At 47.0% G+C, this 24909-nt stretch overlaps 1 protein-coding gene across 2 annotated transcripts in view; it reads left to right on the top strand.

Moving 5' to 3' along the window:
* POU2F3 (POU class 2 homeobox 3) overlaps positions 1-24909 on the top strand; it is a 60224-nt gene that overhangs the window by 22906 nt on the left and 12409 nt on the right. For both annotated transcript variants that reach the window (XM_024102234.3, XM_065570211.1), the window contains 4 exons: positions 17497-17601; positions 19009-19111; positions 22754-22836; positions 24337-24519. In XM_024102234.3, the coding sequence (XP_023958002.1) occupies positions 17497-17601; positions 19009-19111; positions 22754-22836; positions 24337-24519 (474 nt within the window). The remainder of the gene's footprint in view (positions 1-17496; positions 17602-19008; positions 19112-22753; positions 22837-24336; positions 24520-24909) is intronic.

The following is a 24909-nucleotide window of genomic DNA, read 5'->3' as shown; positions in this document are numbered from 1 at the left end:
ACTCCTATAACATGAAATATGCGGCAGAATGCGGGTAAAACAGAGCAGGGGACGTACAATTCTCCCCCAAGGAGTTCAGTCACAAATTTAATTAACGCCATGTGTGGCCGATATAATAGGCAAGGGGAGGCAGTGCCTCTCCTAGTGCAGCCGTCCCTGCCGCCCAACACCAGGGCTGTGGTGACCCCCCCGCCCCGCCTCTTCCACTCCCTGCTCTGACCCTTCCCCGAGGCTCCCAGGGACTCCTGCTGCTACCTGATCAGTCTTCTTCCTCTCTGCTCCTCCACTCCCCTTTTGGAGGTCCCCACAGCTGCTTGCAGCTTCTCTCCTCCTCATTCCCCCTCCGTGTGTGTGTGTGTGTGTGTGTGTGTGTGTGTGTGTGTGTGAGAGTGAGGATGCGAGTGGCAGGCAGGGGAGTGAGGAGGCATAGGGAGGGGATCCCTGAATAACTTTTACACTGGTGAAAAAGCCTTCCAGAGATCTTGTAGCCAATCACTGAAACTGTTAAAGGGCCATTAAAGTGGTAATGAAGCCATTTAACAGGCATTTGCCAACGGCCAGGAAGCCTTTCCCTTTGGCCACATTCAGCTGGCTTTTCTATTGTAGCAAAATGTGTTATTTGGGGTTAAAAACCGTTTCCAAATTCTTGATCTAGGCGTTTTATTCAAACCCAGTTTAAGTAAAGGAGTCTGGCAGGGAATTGTGTGTAAGAGAGGTGATTAAACTACTGCCATAATGCAGGCTGTCAGTGACAAAGGCTTTTTCAAAAGGAGAGATTAGGCTTCAATTTGGCGCAGGCGGCGTGAAAAGCCACGACTCTCTATATACAGTATACACCGATCAAACTCCCTACCATGCAGAGGAGAATCCATCTGGCAATTGATCTATAGCTGTTGCCTGTTCAGTTCAGTTGCCTGTTCCCTTAGGGAATGTTATTGTGCTTTAAGGTGAAAACGGGCAGGGTCTCACGGCGGGGAGGGAGATCACCAGCAGGGTGAGGAGGCGAGCAGCAGGTGGGTGGGGGAGGAGGTCAGTGGAGGAGGGACTTTACTGGGGGGGGGGGTGAAGAGGTGAGCAGCGAGTCAGCGGTGGGAGGGGGCTGGGGCAGAGAAGGGATGGAGCATGGGCGGGGCCATGGACAGAAGAGGCAGGACAAGGCACTCGCCTCCCCCCGGGGAAGTTTCACCCACCATCCATGATTAACACATTACTTTTTTAACGAGTATCATCAGCATGGAAGCATGTCTTCTGGAATGGTGGCTGAAGCATGAAGGGGCATACGAATGTTTAGCATGTCTGGCATGTAAATACCTTGCAATGCCAGCCACAAAAGTGCCATGCAAACGCCTGTTCTCACTTTCAGACTACATTGAAAACAAGAAGCGGGCAGCAGTATCTCCCATAAATGTAAACAAAGTTGTTTGTCTTAGTGATTGGCTGAACAAGAAGTAGGACTTAGTGGACTTTAGGGTCTAAAATTTTACATGTTTTTGAGTGCAGGCATGTAACAAAAACAGCTACATTTGTAAGCTACACTTTCATGATAAAGAGATTGCATTACAGTACTTGTATGAGGTGAATTGAAAAATACTATTCTGTTTATCGTTTTTACAGTGCAAACACTTATAATAAAAAATAATATAAAGTGAGCACTGTACACGTTGAATTCTGTGTTGTAATAGAAATCAATATATTTGAAAATGTAGAAAAACATCAAAAATATTAAATAAATTTCAATTGGCATTTATTGTTTAACAGTGCAATTAATCACGATTACTTTTTTTGAGTTAATCACATGAGTTAACTGCGATTAATCGACAGCCCTAGCATCTGCAGCCATGGCATCTCTGATTGTCCAGAGATTTTTGAAGACCATGTTGAGAAATCCTCCCGAATCTTGAGTCCCAGGTCAAAACCCTCAGGTGAGGCAGATAGAGTCAGCACTTCTTAAACTGTAGATCCCAGCTCCTAAAATGCTGTAGGGCCTTCTCCAAAGCTCATTGAAGTCGGAGGCGGCAGATTTGTGAGTTAGCTCTGGCCTCTAGCCATAGGGTTGGGGAGGGGAAAGCCATAAGAGGCTGGGGCTATCTCAGGGCTGTCATTAGGGATCTGAGCAGATGTTGCATATGTGCAAATTCATCACCCTGGTGATGGACAGGCTGTTCTCGTCCTTCCCCTTTCCCACTGCACTCTCTGCCCCTCAGGGTTTGCCCTGGTGGTTTCCATCTGAGAAGGTGTGAGTGGGCCATTTATCTGTTTGTTTGCCTTGGCTCATCTGGGCTTGGGTGGATCAGTCCCTCCCCATCAAAGGTGTCTTGACACGCTCAGTTATCTTCCATTGGAAAACCACACTAAAAACAAAAAAGCCTTGTGGCTCCAACTCTGTGGACTCCAGAACTGATGGCAGGGAACTTCTGTGAGCCAAAGGGATCACCTGAGTGGCTCAGAACTCGTCGTAAGGGAAAATTCCATTGAGATAGAAATAGGCAGCGAACGTACGTTGTGCCGGATCTAAAGCCACTTGAAGTCAATGGAAAGACTCTCATAGATTTCAACAGACTTTGGATCAGACCCAGAGGCTGCTCTGGACCTCATAGGATTGGGCCCTACTACACTGAATGATTTACATCAGAAATGCAGACTCAGGAATGGGCTGTTTCCCCAGTGCTGGCCAAGCCATCTAGACAGGATTTCTTTGTAATGACTGGCGGGGGGGTGGGGATTAAACATCAGGTCATCACTTTCCATGTATATTCCTTCCAATATGATGGGCATCTATCAGAATGTCGGACAGGTATGCATCATCAATGCTTTCATTAATCTCTCCATCCCGTTTTATTGTGGAACAGTTGCTTGTCTTCTTCATCTCTCAGAGAAGCACAAACACTTGCCACAATAATATACAGTAGGAAACAAACCCACAACAGCAAAGTGTCCGGCGTAATAGGTTTGATCCTTCCCCAGTAGAAGTCAGTTGCAAACAGTGGAGCTGGAACAATTTGGATAGTCGAGGTGCTGAGAGCTGTTGAACCAATGTAGATGATGGAAACTACTTCAAGCCAGGGGGTGCGGCAGTACCCCTAATTCCAGCACCTATAGTAGGTTTTGACATTAGTCACGTCTGCTAACATGGTAGAGTCCAGTGTGGTAACAACCAGGGCCGGCTCTACCATTTTTGCCGCCCCAAGCAAAAAACACCCCCCCCCCCCCAAAAAAACCGCTCGGACTGCTGCCGCCCGAACTGCCGAAGCACAAAAAAAAAAAAAAAAGCTGCCCGGACTCTGCCACCCCAAGAACGGATGGAATGCCGCCCCTTAGCATGGGCCGCCCCAGGCACGTGCTTGCTCTGCTGGTGCCTGGAGCCGGCCCTGGTAACAACCGGCTATCTATATATGTGCATGAATAGCAGATGTTTGTAACACATGCTAATGAAGCGTGGCTCTGTGTCCCTCCTAGAACATGTGCAGAATTTGTAAGTCCTTTATCTCACTAGGTAGCGGCTTGTGCTTTTAGAACCTGAGTTCAGTCCCAGTGACAGCCCAGCCAACAGCATTGTTACATGTAGATGTGCTGATTTGTGGTAGCCACAGTTGTTATGTACAGTTGAAATACTTCTCTGGTGCAGACGAACCCAATGAGAGCAAGGCCAAGTGTTGCTTCATCTGTAACTTCTGTGATTGTCTCTGTTCAGGCTCCATCCATAACTTACTCCAGTTTGGAACGGAGGGCCAACGTTATGTGACATTTTTGTCCAGTCCCACCTAGATGTTAGCTGGAAGGGGAGGGATAGCTCAGTGGTTTGAACATTGGCCTGCTAAACCCAGGATTGTGAGTTCAATTCTTCGGGGGGGCATTTAGGGAATTGGGGTAAAAATCTGTCTGGGGATTGGTCCTGCTTTGAGCAGGGGGTTGGACTAGATGACCTCCTGAGGTCCCTTCCAACCCTGATATTCTATGACTGACTAATCCAATGGCCACCGAAGTCAGTGGGAGTCTTTCCATTGACTTCAATGGGCATTTGGTCAGCCCCTAAAATGGTGTCTCTGTTGCCAGTATCCATGAAAAATCAGATGGTGGCTTTTTTGGGAGGGGGATGGTTGGTTTTGATTTTGTTTTTACTTAAGCTCTTAGTCCATTGTTCAGGATTTTGAATTTGAGCTGAAGAAATCTGGATCTAAACACATCTTCAGGTAATTTTAATAGCTGCTGTGCTCCGGTCTTCCTCTGGAGCTCTGGGTGCTTATCATTTCTGGAGATGAGAAATCTCACATCATCTAAAACTTCTGATCTCCTCTCTTGGGCAGCCTTAATTCCTAATTTTTGAGCCCTTAACGTCACAACCTGAATCACATCCTTTCAACGTAGTTTTTCATGTGTGTTTATATATGGCGTGAGGAGAGAAAGAGAGACAGGCGGCCCTGCTTTGCCTGTTTGGTTTGGCTTTTTGGTTGAAGAGTCTAACGCTGGTTGCTTCCTGTTTACATCCAGGGAAACCACTTCCGGTTTACATCCAGGGAAACAGGAAGCAATAAACTTTCTCCCTGGGGTGTGGGATGTCTCCCAAAGTGTGTCAGTGAGGGAACTGGGTGATTCAGCAAACATGGCTTCTTTCTCAAACTAACTGGGTTTGGACTCAATTTGCTTGGCACAAAGCCAAACAGATACGCCTGCAAAGGGTCTGATCCAAAGCCCATGGACACTTGGGGGAGTTTTTCCATGCATATGTTGTGGCGGGAGTCCCCAGATAGTGCTGTTACGCATCGTCTTGCAAGCTCTTAGTGTTCAGGCAATGTGCAGTCTTTAAATAAATGCTGTATTGTTAATTTTGTGATGGAGACTTTGCAGGGGAGCTGTTGCAAACAGCAAGAGAATTTTCTCTCTGACTTAATCTTTCTGACTAGAGTCAATTCTTGGGACAAAATTGCTTTCTGGGAACAGGGTACTGGGGTGTAGGCTGAGAGTGGGGATTGCCTTCATGCCACTTTGACCCACCTCTGTTCAAGGACTGGTATGTACCGTGTAAATGTAGTATATAGCGTTAGGCTATATACATATGTAATACACTCTGTAGATATTATGTTACACCAGGAATGTACCAGACTCCACATCACTGATTTCTCATTCACTGGGAAGCTGACCTGCAGGACCCCAATATCTGCTTGGTAGAGGGGTGACACACAGGTCCCTGAACAGAAAGGAGACTCAGTTTCCCCCTTCTCCCAGCAGAGGGAGCCAAGGGACCTTTCAAGGCAAGTTTAGGGTCTCTTGATGGGGTGGCAGGAGACTGAATGGAGCTAAGGTTGGAACGTCTATTGATACAGCAGTGTGGAGACGGTATAGAAGTATCAGGGAGTGTGATGTTGGTTTCCTTTCATCCGAGTAGACAATTCCTGCAGATAAGATGTCACATGTTTAGTACTAATAATGGGTTTGGCGCTGTACAAATATAAACACTATCCCTGCCCAAGGAGATTGCAATGTAAATGACAGACATGCGGCAGGCACCAGAAGGCACTGGAAATCCAGGGCTGGGAATAACTGAGAGCTCTGCTGTTGGTTTACGTTCTCCCCTGTAATATTGATGATACACTCCTGATTTGAGGAAGGAAGAGCCTGGAAGGAGGGGATAGCTTGGAGCGGTAGCATAGGGAGGGTAGCAACCACTGACAGCCAAAGGGTAAAAAGACCTAAGAATAATAATTAGCTCATACCTAGCACTTTTCGTTAGTAGATATCAAAGCATTTTACAAAGGGAGGGCAGTGTCACCAGCCCCATTTTACAGATGGGGAAACTGAGGCACAGGAAGGGAAGTGACTTGCCCAAAGTCACCGAGCAGGCCAGTGGTAGGGCTGAGAATAGATCCCAGGTCTCCTAAATCCCAGTCCCGTACTCTTGTCCACTAGGCCAGGCTGACTGAGGCCATGATGATGATGGGTTGCATTTTCCAAAGCACTCGGGATTGGTCTAACTCTGCTCCCAATGGAAGACAATGGTAAAACATCCCATGACCTCTGCAGGAGCAGAGAGAGGCTAGCACGGAGCGCTTTTGAAAAGCCCTCCCATAGTTTCTAAGGGCTTGTCTATACTTACCGCGCTGGTTCGGCGGCAGGCAATCGAACTTCTGGGTTCGATTTATCGCGTCTTGTCTGGACGCGATAAATCGAACTCAGAAGTGCTCCCCATCGACTCCGGTAATCCTGCTCGCCGCGAGGAGTACGCAGAGTCGATGGGGGACCCTGCCTGCCGGGTGTGGACCGCGGTAAGTTCGAAGTAAGGTACGTCGACTTCAGCTACGTTATTCACGTAGCTGAAGTTGCGTACCTTACTTCGATTTGGGGGTTTAGTGTAGACCAAGCCTAAAGCAAAGGCTCCTCTAGTGTGAAATTCACCCTTGTGCAGAAGGCCTGTGTGCTACTTAAATTCCACTTAACCCCTCAAACTAGGGCAAACAGCTCTCTGCACAGGGGTGAATTTCACCATTATCAAAGTTCTAGTCTTTCAGATGGCAGCTTGATCTGGGAGTGGTGCTTCATATTTGGGGGCGGGGGTGGGGGGGGGGAGAGAGAGAGATTTCACATGCCAGCCCTGTCAGGGGAACTTAGATTGTAGAGATTTAGGTGAGTCTCCAATCAGGTGCCATTGAGGGAAACGGGTGGGTCTTACACTGATTTTTCTAACGGGAAGGATTTCGGAGCTGATGTTCTGCAAGATGTTATTGACATTAGATACACAAGGTGGGTGAGGTCATGTCTTTTATCGGGACAGCTTCTGTTGGTGAAAGACAAGAAGCTTCATCAATAGAAGTTGGCCCGATAAAAGATCTGACCTCACCCACCTTGCCTGTCTAATATCCTGGAACCAACACAGCGAGGACAACACTGCAGATAACATTGTTACTGACGTGGCAGGCTGGGCTAATTCCACCTGAGACCTGAAATTCCTGGTGGCCTTTTTAAAAAAAAAAAAAATCACTAATAACGCTTTGCCCTTGCGTAGTACCTTCCATCCAAGGAGCTGACCGCACTTTGCTGGCTAGTGTAGCCCCGGGACACCCCTGAAAGATAGAAGGGAGTATTACCCCCATTTCACAGATGAGGAAACTGAGGCACAGAGAGACTGATTTTTTTTCAGAGGTGCCGTTGAAACTAGTGGCAGTCATGAATATCAGGCCCAAGGTTATACAGAGAGTCTGTGGCAAAGCTGGGAAATGAACTTAGATCTCGTGACTCAGAGCCCTGCTATCTAACCAGATGAATCTCCTTCCTCCCATAAATCTCTTTGAAGGCGCAAGGTGCTAAGCATTTTATTATTATTAATAATAATTTTGCTAGACCTGCGCTTCCCTCCCTTAGGGAGCAGTTCTCATCCTGTTTCATTTCACTTTATCTCTCTCCCCCTCCACCACCCAATACGATGTACTCCCCACATGCTATTTCAGTTCCTCCTTTGCTCTCCCCTGCGGGTATCAGCTGAGCTCAGGTTTCACTCTGCCCTCCAGATTTCCATCCCCTCCCCGATTTGCCCTCCTGTCTGGTGTCAGTTCGCATCCTGTTTTCCTCTTCCCTCCAGGTGTCAGCTCAGATTTCACTTTCTCTTCTCCCTCCTTGCCCTGAAGTGTCACCCCCGGACTTAGTTTTGCGTTGCCTCTCTTGGGACCACTTTGGAAAACAACCTCGTTGGCTCGAAACCAGCTGTACTCTCCACATCTGTATTAACAGACAGAATATGAGCTGAACGCCAGGCTGTCCCTTCCCCTTTCAAGTTTCCCCAACTTCCCCTGTACTTATGCTTCTAACACTGACCTGTATCTGTTGGCTGGTTCTCCTACAAAATGCAACCCACTGGGGAAAGGATCCAGAGAAAGATCTGGCTTTAGGTATTGTCCTCTTCAGGAGCGCCGCCAGCTTTTCTGCCGCCCTAGGCGGCGGAAGGTCCCGCCCAGAAATGCTGCCCCCCACAGGGGCGGTGGAAGGTCCCGCTGCCGAAATACCGCCACGGTCGCCGCCCCCCAAATTGTAGCGCCCTAGGCGACCACCTAGGTCGCCTAATGGGTTGCACCGGCCCTGGTCCTCTTCCATTTCTACACATGACAGGGTTTGGTGTAGGTCATGTGTGTAGAGGGTCCTCTTTCCCAAACCACTGTTAGTCTTTCATGTTGGTAGAGGAAGTGCTAGAATCACCTTTTTGCTTTTTTCCCAACCCATTTCCCCCCCCAAGGGGGTCCCACTTCTCCTTCTGGCTGTCCATGGGGTGCTTACTGCCCACCCTTCCATATTCTTTCTTGCCACCACTCCCATATGCGTCTGTGGGTGTTTTGCCAGTGGAGGAAGTACAGGAGAACGAGGCACATGGCTCAGCCTTACCTAGGAGTGATTCTGGCCCAAGCTCAACCTCCAGGATGGAACAAAGTGCTGATCCTCTTGTGTGGAAGGTGTCCTTCATGGTGAACTTCCAATGATCTGTATCAGCCCCTAAAATTTAAGTTGTTTGTTGAAACTCCCCATGCCACAAACAAGTCTTCAAAATTGGACCACTCATGTCGTGGGTGCAGGGTTTTAGCCTGGCCAAAATTCCCAGGAGAATAGCCTTTTCTCACTGCAGTTGTTCCCAGCATAGTCACCAAGTCTCTGCCTTCAGGGTGCAAGCCGTCTGCTGAAGTTGATGGTAGCTACTCATAGTCTCTGATTTGGTCCCTTGGCCAGAACCAGAGGCGCTAAAGCAAATGCCAAATGCTCTTTTGCAACCTGAATCTATTGTATAACATCATTGGCATGTAAGAGGCAGAACTGTAGAGCTGGTGAACATCAGGCCTGTTTTGCACTGTTCATTCCCTCTGGGGCACTGGGCACTGGCCACTTTCAGAGACTGGATACTGGCCTAGATGGCCCATGGGTCTGACCCAGGATAGCCGTTCTAATGGCACCGTAGCTGTGTCGCTGTGGCACCTGTAGTATCGACTTTGCCTCAGTCAGCAGTTGCAGCATAGGCCATGGCAGTGCAACCCCAACCCCATTTGCTGGCCCCACAACCGCTGCCTGCTAATTTGATGCAGCCCTGTCCTAGGGGGACCCCATCGCCACCAGCAGTGAGACAGGACATTGGTCTAGGTGGCCTCTCGTTCTTCTTGGTGCCTCTGCTGAGACAGCCAAGAAGGACATTCACTGTGGAAGTGGTTTGGGGGACATGGACGCATTGTCCACTTGTGGCTGGAATGAGACCTACCAAACCCATCAAACCGCTGGTAACAACTTATGGTCCTTTTTGACCTGAGCTGGATCTAAACCAGTTACCCAAAGACCCAATATCCCACTGACCAAACCCTTAAACCTTCAGAAAGCTTCCAGTCACTTCTTACTGTATCCAAACCCATTCAGTGGCACCTAGTTTCCAGTCTCAGGCTACCCCAGGGAAGACTCCATTTCTGGGTATCTTCTATATGGCCACTCCTGTCCCAGGCACTCTGAGCAGGACCCAGCTTTTCAGGAGCTGCTGCTACACACACAAACACATTAGCAAGAGTCCAATCCCTCTCCATTCACCAGCAGGTGAATTTGCAGAGTGCATGCAAATTCCTTTCTCCAGTGGACTCCTGTAATCCTTGAGTAAATATTTTCCAAGCTTGTAGTGGGCTGGCCTGGCTTTAGAAAGCTGTTTGCTGGGACATACCAGTTGTTTGCACAGTAAAAGCTAAGCTCAGAGGCACAGAGGACACTTATCTAGGGGCTATTTAGATTGCCCGCCTCTTTCTAAAGCCCTGAGTTGGATGAACCAAAATGCACGGAAATAGCTGTGCTGGCTCCTAACACAATCGTCACCAGTAATAACACAGCTTTGCATTTCTCTAGGGCCTTTTATCTGAAGATCTCGACACATCGGCAAGTGTTTAATTAATTAAAGGCCTCTCAGCACCCTGGAAAGGAGGGGTGCTACACCCATTTTTCAGAAGGCAAGTCGAGGCACAAAGGGGGCAGGCGCCAGTTTTCAAACAAGGCCTCTAATTTGGGATGCCCGACGACAGACCTGATATTTCAGAAGTGCCAGGCAGCCGGAACTCCCTGTGAAATCAGTGGGAACCACACGTGTCTGGCACCTTTTGGAAATCAGGCCCGGGGATTGGCTCCAGTTGGACACCCAAACCAATGAAAGCAACAAGCTTCCATGGAAAATTTGTCGCACGGTGATTTAGCCAAGTGAAGTTAGTGGCCAATTTGGAAGTAGGTCCCAGGAGCACTGGCTCCAAGCTCCCTCCTTTAATCATGTTTCACCCTGATCATTAGTCTGCACTAAAGTCCCCGCCCCCGAATGCAAAGAGAAATGACATTGTAAGGTAGAGCTGATCTTGCTTTAATTATCTTCCTTGTATGTATTTAAAACAGACCCTTTGGCTGCTGTTCCCATGTCCCCATTCCTTCTGGCGTTGGGACAGGATTCCTCCCAGCGATGTCAAAACTAGCCTGAGCCAATCACAGAACACTGTCGAACCGGGACTAGGCCATCCGCAGTCCCAGGTTCTTGCTGATGCCAAGATAATTTCCTTCTCATGTGGGACATGGCACGAGGCGCCTTGCAGTCGTGGGGCTGGCTAAACCTGGTTCTCACAGCTCATTACACAGATGCCAAGCCGGCGCCGTTCTGCCCACGGCCTGGATGATTGATTTGCGGACATCAGTGCTGCACAGCGGGTGGCACTTTAGATGGTCCCTACCCTGATTGGCAGCCTTGGGGCCCAGGAGGCATTATACAGAACAAACAGAGGAGGGTCATCCCAGCCAGAATGGTCCCTGGAATGAGGACTCTCTCGGGAAATGTTAAAGCACTGAGCCTGGCCCCATTGAGATCAATGGGGGAGTTTTGCCACTGACTTCAATGGGAGCAGTCCTTTCAAGTGTGCAGGGTAGCATGGAAGAGGTCTGTAGTGGGTGAAATAGATAAAAGGGATTCATCAGGAGAGCGTCAGAGACACCGCCCAGGAAGGGGGCAGAGGAGAGAAAAGCAAAGATTTGGGCAGGGGTGGAGTTCTGGAGAGCTTTGAAGATGGAGAGCCTGAATTTGAGAAAGGACAGGGAGTGGAGGGGGGCAGGCAGTGCTGCGCGGTGGAAAGAGACCCAGGCCGCAGGGCAAGAAATGAAGATAAGCTTGGCTCTGGGTGGCTGGATTTTGGATGACTGGGGAGAGGGGAAGGCCAGGAAGGAATGGGTCGCCAGGGTTCCGTGAGGAGTACACAGTACAAATCAAAATGTAATATTTCAGCGTATGGTTTTCTACACATCTCTCCGAGTCTCCTGCTGCTCGGTCAACTCAGCTGGCTTCATTTGATAAACCACTGGCTTAGCATGTCTGTGGATTTTGGTGGAGAAAGCAGCTGGGCTAACTCCAAGCAATATTGGCCAAGATATAAAATAACTTAGAATCAGTTGTAAAGAATATCCTGGCTATGCACAGTTCATCCTTTGCCAAATCTGTGCTCTCCAAATACACATCACCAGATAAAGGCACTCGCGAGCCCCTGTGTATCTGGGGATACGGTACGTTGAAATAAACACAATACCCTTTAATTTAGTGATTGTGCACAATTACATCTGCCTGAGCAGCTATTGAAGTCAACACAGTCATTCAAACTGTTCGTTTTTCATTTGCTCTTTTTTGTTTATTTTTCCCCTTCCTTTTTGGTTTTTTTCCTTTCCTTCCTTCTGCCTCTTCCCCCATTTGTATTGGCCTGTGCTACACATGTTTGTTTTGATGTATGTAATTCATTGCTTTGAGGGGACGACTTCTTTTCCTTATTTTTTTTTTCCTGTTCAAAACAACACTAAGGAAATTCCATACAAAAATGTGTGTTAATGAAAAGTTACGCGTAACACATTTTAAGGTGTAACTTTTGTGTATTTAAAGTTTTGATTCCCACAGCCCCAGGAGATAGCTGCATATTAAGGCATAACTATTAACAGCATGGGTTTGATCTTGTGCTGTAAGCAATATTAGATTAGGCCCAGCTTAATAAAACAAAAATAACACAGAGGTGCAATGTGGGTGCATTATGGTTGAGAAGGAAACTATAACTCAGAAATGTCCTGACTTTTAGGATGGGTTTTTCCAAAGCATTCAGTAATGGCCTAACTCTGAATGCTGCATTGTGCTGAAAGCCTTTGCAAATCCTGCTCCTAAACCTCCTACCAACCCATAACATGGACACATGTAGCGTTTGAGAGTGGGGGATTTGCACTGAATGTATGTTACGTTCCTGACTTCTTGACATCTGTTAATTGAGAATAGTGTATGGGGATATTATTGCTATTATTTATACTTCATAGTGCCTATAAAGGTGCTAGGTACTTCACAGACAAACACATAACAGGCAAGGCATGAAGGGTGGTCTTATGGTTAAAGCAGTACCCCGGGGCGTTAATTTTAATTAATGGAGATATCCCATCGCCTAGAACTGGAAGGGACCTTGAAAGGTCATCGAGTCCAGCCCCCTGACTTCACTAGCAGGACCAAGTACTGATTTTGCCCCAGATTCCCCAAGTGGCCCCCTCAAGGATTGAACTCACAACCCTGGGTTTAGCAGGCCAATGCTCAAACCACTGAGCTATCCCTCCCCCAGTTCTGTGTTTGATTCCTATCTCTGTCACAAACTCCCTCCGTGACCATAGCCAACTCACTCAAGGTCAGGTTCTCACACCTTACTCGGGTTTAGTAGCACTTTACTCTGTGAGTGATTTCAGTGAGGCCATCTGTGGAGGGAGGTACTACTCTGTGTGAGTGAGGGAATTAACATCTGCCCCTTCAGTTCTTTGTGCCTCAGTTCACCATCTGTTAAATGGGAATAATAACGCAACTTTACCTCAACTGGGGTCTTGTGAGGATAAATTTATTAATGATTGTGAGTTGCTGAGATGCAACAGCATTGTGGGCTAGATAACTAGAAGAGGTCAGTGTCTCAGAGAGCTTACAGTCTAAATTTAAGCTACATAATAAATGTGTGATCACTCACAGCACCCTGAGGTGGATCCTCCCAAAACATTCTCAGCTACCTGACTACCATTTTGCCTAATGTGTAGTGTACGTGTAATATGCGGTGTGCTTGGCTACACACATGCAGTCTAGGGTGAAACTCTAGTCTGGGTGGTTAGAAGAAACATCCAGATTTGGGAGGGTGCTCAGTCAAACCCACCCCTTAAAGGGTTCCTCGCTATTGGTAAATATAAAACCACATTGCCAGGAGGGGGATGGGAGGGCAATCACGTTGCATCAGAAATGTTGAGGAAGAGGAGGTGACTTTCTTTGACAAGAAGGCAGACAGTTGGTTTTGAGTTCACCCTATGGAAATGTAACATGCAGTTTATAAGACCAAATGTGGGGCCAGTCTGCCTGCCTAGCTATTTATCCATCTACCTATTACTGACACGGCCTTCATCACTGTAACATCTGAGCTGCTAGCATGCTTTTTTCTAACCGCCTTGCGTGAGCTTGGTCTTTCACAGCTTGCAGGATGTCTCCAGGATGTTTTCATGAGGTGAGCCTTTGCCAAATGTTTATAGATCTGTTACAAAACAGATGTGCTCTCTTTTTCTTTTCTTTTTTTTAACCTTCTCTCTACTGGTAAGGAAGAGTTTGTGCAGTAATTGCAGGCAGGTTGGGAGATGTTCTCGCCATAATTCTCTGTCTTGTGAAATGTTTATGTAATATCTTCCACCAATGGATTACGCAAGTGAGCCGAACAGCTTTGATCATTTTCCATCACCCACAATTCGTTTTTTGTTTTGTTTATGGGGTTTTTTTTCCACCAGGATTGGGTAAGAAACCCATCAATTGGCTGTCAGAGCGAGCAGACCCACCAGCTAACTAATGAAGGGACCAACCAGCCAATGAGGGAAGGGACTTCCTTTACACCAGCTTGCTCTCCATTTGTTTTTTACTTGGGGTCAGAGGTCCCAAAACAAACTATGTAAAGATAGGGAGAACATCTAGATTAGATTTGCAGGAGCAATTCCTTTCCTGCACCCCAGTAATCCTTTAATGCAGTAGCTTCATGTGGTGTATTTATGTCATCCTCTAGTGGATCACCAAGAGGATAATTGCCCTACTATTTCACTAGCTTTAGGAGATCCCCTTTAGCTCAATTGGTAGATACTTGTGGTTTTGGAGATGAAGGTATAGAGTTCTAGTTCCTCCTCCCAGTGTGCATGATCTATATATCAGTAATATTTGTTGTTTGTGGCACGTCATTTTGTTTCATCCCCCTGCAGGGGTCTCTCCCTGGGTCGGTGCACAGTGAGTATATTCCTAATAGTTTGCTGTGCAATCTGCAATTGCATTTTTACCAAGGCAGATTGCATCATTTCCCTGAATTTTACATAGGAGAGGAGGAAACCTACCGTCTCCCTGCCACCTTTCTGTTCACTTGTCCCAGTCTACCTTGACCTCCATACAAAGACCCCAGAGAAACTAAGCACAATCTGACCTTCATTTTGCTCTCTGGCTTAAAATCACAAGAGCTGAGACACTGACTTTTATCACGGGTCTCCTTATAGTTGCTGATTTTTCAGAAAGTCCTAGCTTCTGGAGTCAGGTGATTATGTGAGAATCTCTGCTTTTTTTAAAAAAGGTAAAATTCTGACCCTCTTGGTCTGGTGAAAAGGCTTGAAAACATGACCTAGGTGCACTCAGAAACCAGAAGGGGGTGGGGAATATTATTTAAAAAAATCTGTGATATCAGCCTGACTCGCAGTTCTTGAATGCTTGGGATTGGAAATCCTGTAAAGTTTTCTCTGGATGAACCAAAGTTGGAAGGATCTGCATAAACACCCCAAACTTTGTGACTTGGATACATCCCAAAGATACAGTAGTAAACAGATAGGAAGCAGCCAGTATGCAGGGGAGGGATGGAGTAAATTTGAGTCTAACACCAACAAAATAAGGTGCAATGGAGAAGAGTTGGTTAATTACACCCAGGGTCCCTCCCATCTTCTCTGGAGAAAGCTGGTGAATTCCAGGAAGTGGGGGACAAGCTGTTGGTGATGTTGTTGTTTTCTAAATTGGGAATCAGTTGTTGGTTGTTTTGTTTTGTTTTGTTTTTGTTTTTTTGCCAAATCCACCTCTTGATCTCACGTTATGTGATGTTGGGATGCGGCGACACACCCTTTTCTTCCTGGAACGCTTCCAAATCATTCCGTTTGGCAGCTGTAAAAATTGATTTCAGTTTGGAAATGGCTTGTGGTTCTTGAACGCTCAGCTCCGATCAGGATCAGGCAGGAGAAAGCACCTCGGTCTTTGTGTGGGCATGGTCACTTTTCTTTCGGTGGCTGATTGGATTCGGAATCTTGAGTCACGTGAGCAACAGACACATGAATCACTTGCCAATTTGCTGGATCTTTAATTGTAATGATTGCAAGTAGGGGTAATTTTTTTTTTTATATGTGGTTGTTTCTGGTAAATCTATCTTCAGGAGGGAAAGAACTTGGAGAGGGTGAAAGGGTTGAAGTGGAGTGGCGGGCTCAGAGGAGAGGAAATGATGTATTCCATAGGGCCTTTCATTTAATGGTCACCAGTCAAACACTACCCAGATTGGTAGTGATCAAAAGTTTTTACCATCTGTCTAGTAGAAGATCGCTCCCTCCTGAGAGGTGGGGAAGAACTAGAATTCTCAGCTGTCTTTGGAAGGGGTTAATATTGCGCAGTAAGCTTTATGCAGTGTCTATAGCTGTAGCATGTTACCGAAAAGAGATGTCGTCATTCTGTTTTTTGTGTACTACACCTTTAAATGTGTAAATTAATCTTGATGGGGGCAGCTTCATTTCTGTGCTTCAATTCAGAGTGAGAGAGATTGTGTTTTCTCTCTCTCTCTCTCCCTCATGGAGACTCTTATATTTGTTCTTTCTTAGTTGTTTTTCCTCCATCTGTAACAAAAGCCCATCTCGACTGAAAAATGCATGCTTTGCTCATTGTTTGTGGGAAAACCTACATTGCTTGTCTCTCTCTGCTGGTAGGAGGCTATATTACTCACTCTCTGCACTAGCATCTCAGGATACCGGAGAATGAAAAAGTTTTGTTTTTTTTCAGTGATCCTGGATTGTGTCATTAACTACCGCTGGTAGCAAGATCCATCCCAGATTCTAAGAGAGAGTCCACAACCCCGAGCCAAAGCACAGGGTTTTCATGGCATTGGGGAAAAACTAGACCTGGATCAGGACAGTCACTTGAAAGGACCCAAACTAGAACCCCAGATCCAAGCACCCTCAAACTTGGGGAAGGTTTGGCTTTGGATCAGAATTTTGCCACTTGGCTCCATTTCAAGAAAAGACCTATTCGATGAGGCCAAAAAGTTCTCTCTGCTCCCTACAAATGCAGGATACAGTCCTCCCAGTTGAGGATGAGCAAGACCCTAACCTGATGTTGCACCTATTCCACTCAGCCTGCCACGGTTATGTGGGAGCATTCCTTTGTTCTCCAAAATCCTATTGTCCATCCCCCGGAGGCGCCAGGTCCCAGTGACAAATTTACACCCAATGCAACAAGCAACAATAGGTTTTGCCTTGTTTTGGAGCAGAAAGAATTAAAAGTAACTTGGAGACCAAAGAACGGAACAAACTCAAAGCTCCACTTCTGATCCCTGGTGAATTTTTCCTGTCTTAGAAATCTAGATTTGAGTCTTGCCTGGACTTCAAAGTAGGGCAAGAGGTTCCGGGGGTGACTCCAATACGGTGTTCAAAATGCTGGCCAATCACTGTTTTCCTTTGCTAGGCAAGTCAAATAGCATTTGTTTGCCCATTATCACCAGTGGTGAAGTGCGGGCAAGTAGATTTAGTGCCGGGACTGGTGAACTTTCAAAGCTGGCAGCCACTCCTAAATGGTGCTGGTTTTCATGTGCTTTAATCGTACCACCACCTGTTCTTCTCTTCTCTGTTCCCTGCACCCTCATAGCCACCTCTGCAGGGAGATGCCCTGTAGCCAGAAATGCAGTGGAGTGCTGCTGAAGCAGCCCCTAGAAAGGGGATTAGCGACTTAGCCACCCCACCAATTTCTATGCATTGCCTGTTATAAGACTGCTTCCTGGTGCTTTTCTTCCAAGAGCCAAAAATGTTTCAGCAGACCACTTAAGCATGTGCTTGACTCGAAGCAGCATTGAAGTCAGCGGGACTTAAATGCTTTAATTAGAGGGCTTTTAATTAAGGACAGCTCACCCCTCCCCTTGGCGAAGTGGGTCAGTAGACTTATGCCCACTTTGCAGGTGGGGACACTGAAGCAGAGTGGGTAAGTGACTTGTCCAAATGCACAGACGTTGCTGCAGAGCCAGGGATGGAACCCAGGAGTCCTGACTCTCATTACTAGACTTCACTGTTGGTGTGATGCCGAGCACAGGTACAATAGAAAGGATCTTCCCCAGGTGCCCCAAACTCCAAGCTTCCTAACTTCCCGAATCTTCCACCTTTCTCTGACTCCACATCATCTATTCATGCTTCCTGCTGATACAACTGGTCTCCTCTCCCACGCAGATTAAAACAGAAGACCTCAGTGATTCCTTGCAATCTCCGGTACAGCCCAGATCAGGCCACCTAGGACCAGGATCATCAATGATGCCTGGAAGCCAAATCACCGGGGTAAGTGGCTTAGCAGCCTCAAGAACTCCAGGAGTCCTTTGGGGCGCTGGTTCTGGAGCACTCATTGCTTGAAAACCACTTTAAAGAGGTGCTCGTATGGCAATGGAGAAGGCTTCCAGAGTCCGACACTGTGAATCCTGATTCAATTTGCTTTGCGAAGGCCAGGTTCATCCTTAGGGTCACTCAACTGACTTTGGTCGAGTTACACCAGAGACAAAATGTGTTCCTTGGGGGAGATTTTTCGAAGGCCCAAATAGCAGTTAGGCGCCTAACTCCCATTAACTTCCAATGGGAGTTAGAGGCCCAAATGCTATTTGTGCCTTTTAAAATCTCTTCCCTTATGTTTGCACCTAAGATGAAAGGGTGAAATTCACCCCTGAGCAGAGCCCTTGCCCAAGACGTAGGCACCACTTATGGTCCCACAATGCTTCAAAACAGGGGCCAGATTTTAAAGCGCATCACACTGGGTGCTTGTTGGCTGCTGAGCTCCTTTGAAATTCTGACCCCAACTGTGGGTGCCAAGGACTTGGTTATCTGACCCTTATGGGCTTAACTGGTGAATAGACTTTGTGAATTCCACCCCAAGTCAAGCTTCCTGTCTGTAAAGTCACACAAGGAGTCAGAGCTGGGACCCATGGTGGTATAATCAGGAAATGTTGTGATTGAGGAGTTTGTAGGAACTACAAAGATTTTTGCCTCCTCTTTCCTCAGTCAGAGCCCTGTGTGCGGGGCTGGGAGTTCTCACCTGCCCAGGCAGCATCAAGCAAGAACACCTCTTAGGATCAAGTGGACATACTTAACACAGCCCTGGGCCTCGCTCCTTCCCAGATTCTCTAGAGATCCAGTTGGGAAATGAGGATTTGGTTTCCATGCAAAATTGAACTTTTTGTTTGTTTGTTTTTATTTTTATTTAATTTTTTTCTGACATTTTCTGAGTTGTTGTCAAAAACCTGAAACGTTCCCCCTTCCCCAGTGATTTTTTTTAATCGTTGTTTGATTTTTTTTTTGGCAACTGAAAACCAAAATGTTTCACTTTTAAACTGAAAAATGTCAATAGACAAAAAAGGGAGAAATTGATAGTTTGGGAGTTTGCTTTTTTGACAAAAAAAAAGGAAAAAAAACATTTAAGCAAAAAGCCAGTGTTGAAAAAGGTTTGGGTGAAAAATATGGGAGCAGCTCTAGTTCTGTGGCGCTCAGGTGTGGGTGTGTGTGTGTGGGGGGGGGGGGGGGGGGCTGAGGTTACCTGAGTTGCAGTCTATTGTGGTTGAAGGCAGAAATGGGGGTAGGGAGGGTAGCGGGGGGGGGGGGGAGGGGTTAAGTGTTACTTACAGCAGGGAAGGAATTGGGGAGAGGGGTGAGTACTGTGTGCAGGACAGATGCATCTGATCTGCATTGTTTCTTCGTTAGGATATGAGTTCTCTTCACACCCTGCAGCAGCTTGTACTGGTGCCCGGTCCTATGCAATCAGTTCCTCAGTTCCTGCTCTCTCAGGCCCAGGCTGGGCAACAAGGTAAGAGCCATAGAGTGCTCACTAGAATCATTAATGCAGTGGAGACACAGGTAGGTACACGGAGTGATTCAAGAACCAACCCACCCCTGACTAGATGGGCTGGTGATATCCAGGGCCAGGCACTGATCTCTCAGTGGCATCGATCCACTGACGTCAGGAGAGTCACTCCAGATCTAGGCCATGGTGACCAAGAGCGGAAACTGGTTCACTGGCTTGCTCCCGTTGTTACTGACCATGCCTCTCTGTATTCCCAAAACTTTCCCCTTCGCCCTCTCTCCTGCATGACAGCTCCCTCTCCTGTGTTATACCTGAAGCCACCCCAAAGCCCTGACACCAGGCAGCTGCTCCAACCAAAACGCAAACTAAACTAAACCACTCGCTGATGGAATTCTCCTCTCTCAGCTACGCAGCTGGGGAGATTCTCCCACAGCTGCACTTCCATGCAGCAGTAGCGCCACCAAGGGGCTGTGTGCACTGATCTCAGGCATGCCTCAGAGAAATGCCTCTCTCCCTTGAAATTCAGCACTGCCTCTGGTTGGGTTAGTCTCAGGCAGGATGACATGGAAACACCCAGGAGCCTCATCCTTAAGGGGAACCTGCTCTAGCGTCTAACTTCGGTATATTCTTTTTAGAGGTAAGCTTTTAAAAAATAGATGTGCATTACACATGGCTTGGGCCAGTGTTGGTCATGGAAGGACAAACGTAGGTCCCAAGGCTACGATCTGATCTACGTAGATGGAGCCTCATACCCATGCTGAGTAACTTTTGACTTCAGTGATCAGAAAGGCCCCCTTGCATGGACCGATTGCAGGATTTGGGCCACAGATACATTGAAACACATGAGCCTAGAGTACGACAGTGTATAAACTCTGGATGAAAATTAGTTCAATTTGTCTAGACTGAGTGGACAATCTGTCTAGCGCTGATGGCTCTTAAGCCGTTATCTCTGCCAAGTGCTACTGAGTAATATATCAAAAAACCACTTGCTGTACATGTAACAATAATCTACTAAACTAATTATCCTGAACAGGTAGGATTGGAATAATCTACCACTAAACCGTTTGCTCTCAGTACCAACGCACTCATGTGCGATAGGAAACGCATCGTGCCAGAAAGCAGCACTGAGTTTAAATGTGAGAAAAGTATGGAAGATTTCTTGGGTCCTGATATGTTGAACTCATAGGTTCATACAAATGAAGGCCAGAAGGGACCATTCTGATTATCTATTCGGACCTCCTCCATAATACAGGCTGCAGGATTTCACCCAGTGATTTCTGAATCAATCCCTGACAAGTCTGCATCTCTGGTACAATTTCCCTCCTCATTACAAGCTTTTATTTTTCTGGGGTTATGGGGGGAAGGGATGTGTTTTGCTTTTACAGCAATAGTGAATAAACCTTGACCAGTGAATAAACCTGGAGACATGCACAACCAGAGCCAAGCAGATTATTCTTTCTATGGTGTACATTTTATAAATCTAAATGTTAAGCACCTGATTTAAATTCCAGGAAGACAATCAATACAGTGAGTCTCCTCCAGTTTCCGGAAGCCACAGAGCTTTGTCTTATGAATTAGTTAAGGTTGTTAAAGCACCATGGAGGTAATAAGCATGGTAAAAGAGCCAAGTACTGCTATCCTCCTCATCTGATTTCTGCAAGACAGTATTATGATTTATGCAGAGCCCAAAATGAGTCAGGTGTTTTAATGGTCAAGGAAAAGGACCAGGTCTCTGTCCGAAGGAGCTATTGTATTAATCTCAAGGGTCAAAAGAGCTAAAGGTGTCCGAAACTCTTTCACTGTCCGACATTTACAAGAGTGATACAAAGGTTCGGGGGAATTTCTACATAGGTTTACTCTGTTTCTTGGCAAGCACCCAAAAGCTTTCCTCCTAAAAGATTCTTTTGAAAGTTTATTGACCAAACACAAGAAATCAAAACAAACATTTATACTGACGCTGAAATTAAGTTATTATGTGAAACAAACTTAATCAAAACGTGTTTGTCACTCTGCTTTGGGGAGGCAGTGTCTCCCATTTTTTATTAATGACCTTGGATGAAAAAGAAAGAGTTAATTTTGCTGTCAGTCCTGTTGTGTGAAGGGTATTCACGTCTCCTGTTTGTAGCAGACAGGCAGACACAAAGTGGAGAAGAGAGAGGATAGAAAAGGTGAGCGAACGATGGCTTTGGTTGAAGCTTTTGGAGCACTGGACAGCTTGTCAATTACTAAGAGATGCTTTGGCTGGCAGGTTGACCAGGACACCGGTTGCTTGGACCCTGGTTCACGTTCCGGTCAGGGACATCATCTGGTTGGGTCCTTCCCCCTTAGACAGAGCAGGGTTGTGGCCATCTTGTCTCGCTGTGCTGATGCAGTGGAGTTGATTTCAGGATTCAATGAAAAGCCGAGAAAGTCAGAGAGAGGATTAGGGTTGCCAGCCCCCCAGGGATTAAAGATTAATCTTAAATTAAAGATTATGTCATGTGATGAATCCTCCAGGAGTCCATCTAGCCAAAATTAGCAACCCTAGATAGAATAGGAGGAAAGAAATAGTGGGGCAGAGAGTAACGCAAAAGAGAAGGAAGATAGAACAGGATCTTGCATGCCTCTGTGGCACTGGCAATTGGATATCCCCACTGATTGGCTGAGGATGGGGTGTCATGATGATACAATGGCTTTCAGGACTCTCAGGTGAAAAACAAGGTTCCTTGAACAAGAGCAAGGCCTGATGGTCTTCCTCTCGGGGAGAAAATCCGTCTGTCTGATCCACTCCCTCTGTGTTGGGATTGGGGGAGATGAGATGAGTTAAAATGCGCCAGGGCAAGATGTGAGCTCGGAAGTGAAGATGCGTTGGGATGAAAACAAATTTCCAAAGTCTCCTTGGAAGAACCCCAAAAAGGGGGAAAAGTGGGAGGCATAATTCATCCCCTCGTTACTGTGTCCACCTATTAGGCCTAGTGCCTGCCACTCCAATTTTGATCCATTGATTTCCAGACCCACATCATCTTGTTTATTAAGTCCAACCTCAACCTTGTATCTTATCAGTAGATCTGTTTCTGTTTGGACTAATTCGGTCTCTGTGTCTGGTTTCCTTGCACATGTTCAAAACATTCTTTCTTGACCTACTTTCCATGGTTAATTCCCAAGCAGGCGAAAAATGATAAGTTATTGTGACACCTTGTAAACTTTTTACAATTGAGCTTACAGTTAGGGGTAAATATTTAGGCCCAATAACTGCAACAGAGCTTGGTCAGATTTTAGATGTGATGTGATGAGTATTATAATAATTAACAGGAGGGAGATGGGCCTGGTAGGTTAAAGTACCAAGATCTAGCAATGATTCAACTGTGGTGTGCTCGTGTAACAACCCCCCGACACATACCCCGAGGTTTGAATGCAGGGACTTTCAGCACCAAAGCACAGAAATCTACTAACTAACAGTTCTAGGTTTCCCATCCCCATAGTACCTAAGCACAGGTACCAAAAAGCTATGCACACCTATGATGCTATGCAGTTCCCCCATCTGTAAAATGGAGAAGATGATGTTTACCTTGGAGATCTATGGAGACCGTGCTGTGTGATACAGAGTTGTCTAGATATTTAAGGAGAGGCCAGTCTAATCGAATCTCTCTCTCCCTCTCTCATCAGCTCTGCAGCCAAACATTCTCTCCTTTCCCCAGCAACAGAGCAACCTCATCCTCTCGCAGCCTGGACCCAGCCTAGCATCCCAGGTAAACTACTTTCTGGCTGCCTCAGCTGGAAGCGGGATCAAACTGATTATGGGCATCACGTCAACAGCGAACCTGGATCCGCAGCCGATTTGCGCCAGGGAAGTGGATTGCAGCCCAGGCTGTGGGGATTCACCTTTATTGGTGAATATCCCCACCCCCCGGCAAGAGAGGAGAGGCGAGAGAGGGATTCCATCTCCATAGCTCATTCCAGCCTTGGCTGAGGCTGCTAGCAAGGGGGACAATCCGTGCCACTTGATGGGTGTTGGTTTCTGATTGTGGACGTATTGCTCCACCCAAGCGTCCCGTCTTTCCATCTCCTTCTCCAACCCCTTCCAAACCACTCCCTAGGCCGGGAAGCCCTTCGCTTGCCTTTGCCTCAGTGAGATGTCATTCTTCAAAGAATCCAACAAGTTCCTATTCCCCACCCCCAATCCACAGCGCTTGTAACGCCCCCGTACAATCTCAATTGCAGCTGCAGGGCACTTCATCGCTCGTTCCCACTGCATCGTATTGCCTCCCTTCCTTGCCCCTGCATGTGTTTGCTTAGATCATAAAGCTCCTCAAGGCAAGGCCAGTGTCTTTTACAGCCTCGTCAAGCACCTGGCCTGATGCAAGTGCTATGTAAACAATAGTAGTAACCTCTGAAGACTTTCCTGTCTAGTCTGCATCTGCTTTTGATGACTTGTTTGCCTTTGCGGCGGCCTCTGTTCATTCCCGCTTGTGGGCTCTTGGCAACTGTGCCCTGAGTTTCTGGCACCGTTTGGAGAGAGCCATGTGCCCCTCCCAGCTGCTCTTTCAGATCCTTCAAGTCTCTACGGCCTTCAGTGGGATCATACCAAGGCAGTGCTCTTGAGGAGGTAGAAGTTCTGGTTGGTCACTTCTCTATGCAGGCAATGGAATTCCATAGGTGACTCTACATGGGGTGCCAAAAACCTTCCTCCGTTCGTCAGGCAAACTGAATACTCCCCAGGCCTGCGCCCCACAGGCATCAAGCAGAACCCTTATTGTAGAAACCTTTTTATCTTCCTTTTCCCCAGGCCACGCCAGGCTTGCGGGGGGCTCGGATGGGACGCAAAGTCAGCCCAGCCAGGGTTTGGAAAGTCACCACCCAACCCACAAGGCTTTGCCCTTCTTAGTAACTTAAACAGCTGCTCCCTTGATTTTTGCAGCTGATCAGATGAGTCAAGGGTCCATCCTTTCATTTTTAAATACCCACCCTTCACTCCAGGTATTTGCTGTTATTTAATAGACATTACCCCCAATGAATGCCAGCTCCCCATTACTGACCTAGGTTTTGTATTATAGCGGCCCAACCTACATCCTGAACTTTGAGCCCACCTCCCCTAAAACAACTTACCCTTCTCATCCCACACTTTTCTGGAAGGATCATTTTGCCCATCATTGACATGCAGCCACACCAAGCAACGTTTGTTATGGTAGGACAGTGCAGAAAATCCTGTGGCTTTTCCGTTGTCGTGACTCTGGTTTTGTTTTTAACAGGCAGTGGGACGTTCAGGGCTCCCTGGGCCGTCTTTAGAGCCCCATCTGGAGGTGCCACAGCACTTGCAAGTTGCAAAACACATGCCGTCTTCGGCCCTATCAGACGAACCCAGCGACCTGGAGGAGCTGGAGAAGTTTGCTAAGACTTTCAAGCAGAGGCGAATCAAACTGGGGTTCACCCAGGTGAGGGGCAAAACGCAGTCTGATGATGAGTGGTTTAATAGTGAGATGCACAAGGTGGGAGGGATTGGGTATGGATGAGGGCATGAAGAGGAGGGGCAGGGTTGGGTGCAGATGTGGGTATAGAAGGGAGGGCTTAATGCAGATATGGGCATGGAGGAGAGTTATACAGATGTGCACTTTATGGGAACACCACCTTGAAAGCGCAGATGAACAATGGATGAACAAACCCCTCCTGAAGATACATTACCTGTAACCTCAAACCAAGCATAACAATTACCGTCAGCCTCTTTGGTGCGTACTGGGGTGTAGGAAGGATCTGGGAGTCTATCCCTACTGGTGGAAGAGACTGGGTGAGGAAGCTGGTTTGCTGTTACAGTAGAAGTGACCTGG

This window comes from Chrysemys picta, chromosome 16 (assembly GCF_011386835.1).
Source record: "Chrysemys picta bellii isolate R12L10 chromosome 16, ASM1138683v2, whole genome shotgun sequence".
Taxonomy (NCBI): Eukaryota; Metazoa; Chordata; order Testudines; family Emydidae; genus Chrysemys; species Chrysemys picta.
This window is presented reverse-complemented; position numbering and strand designations above follow the sequence as displayed.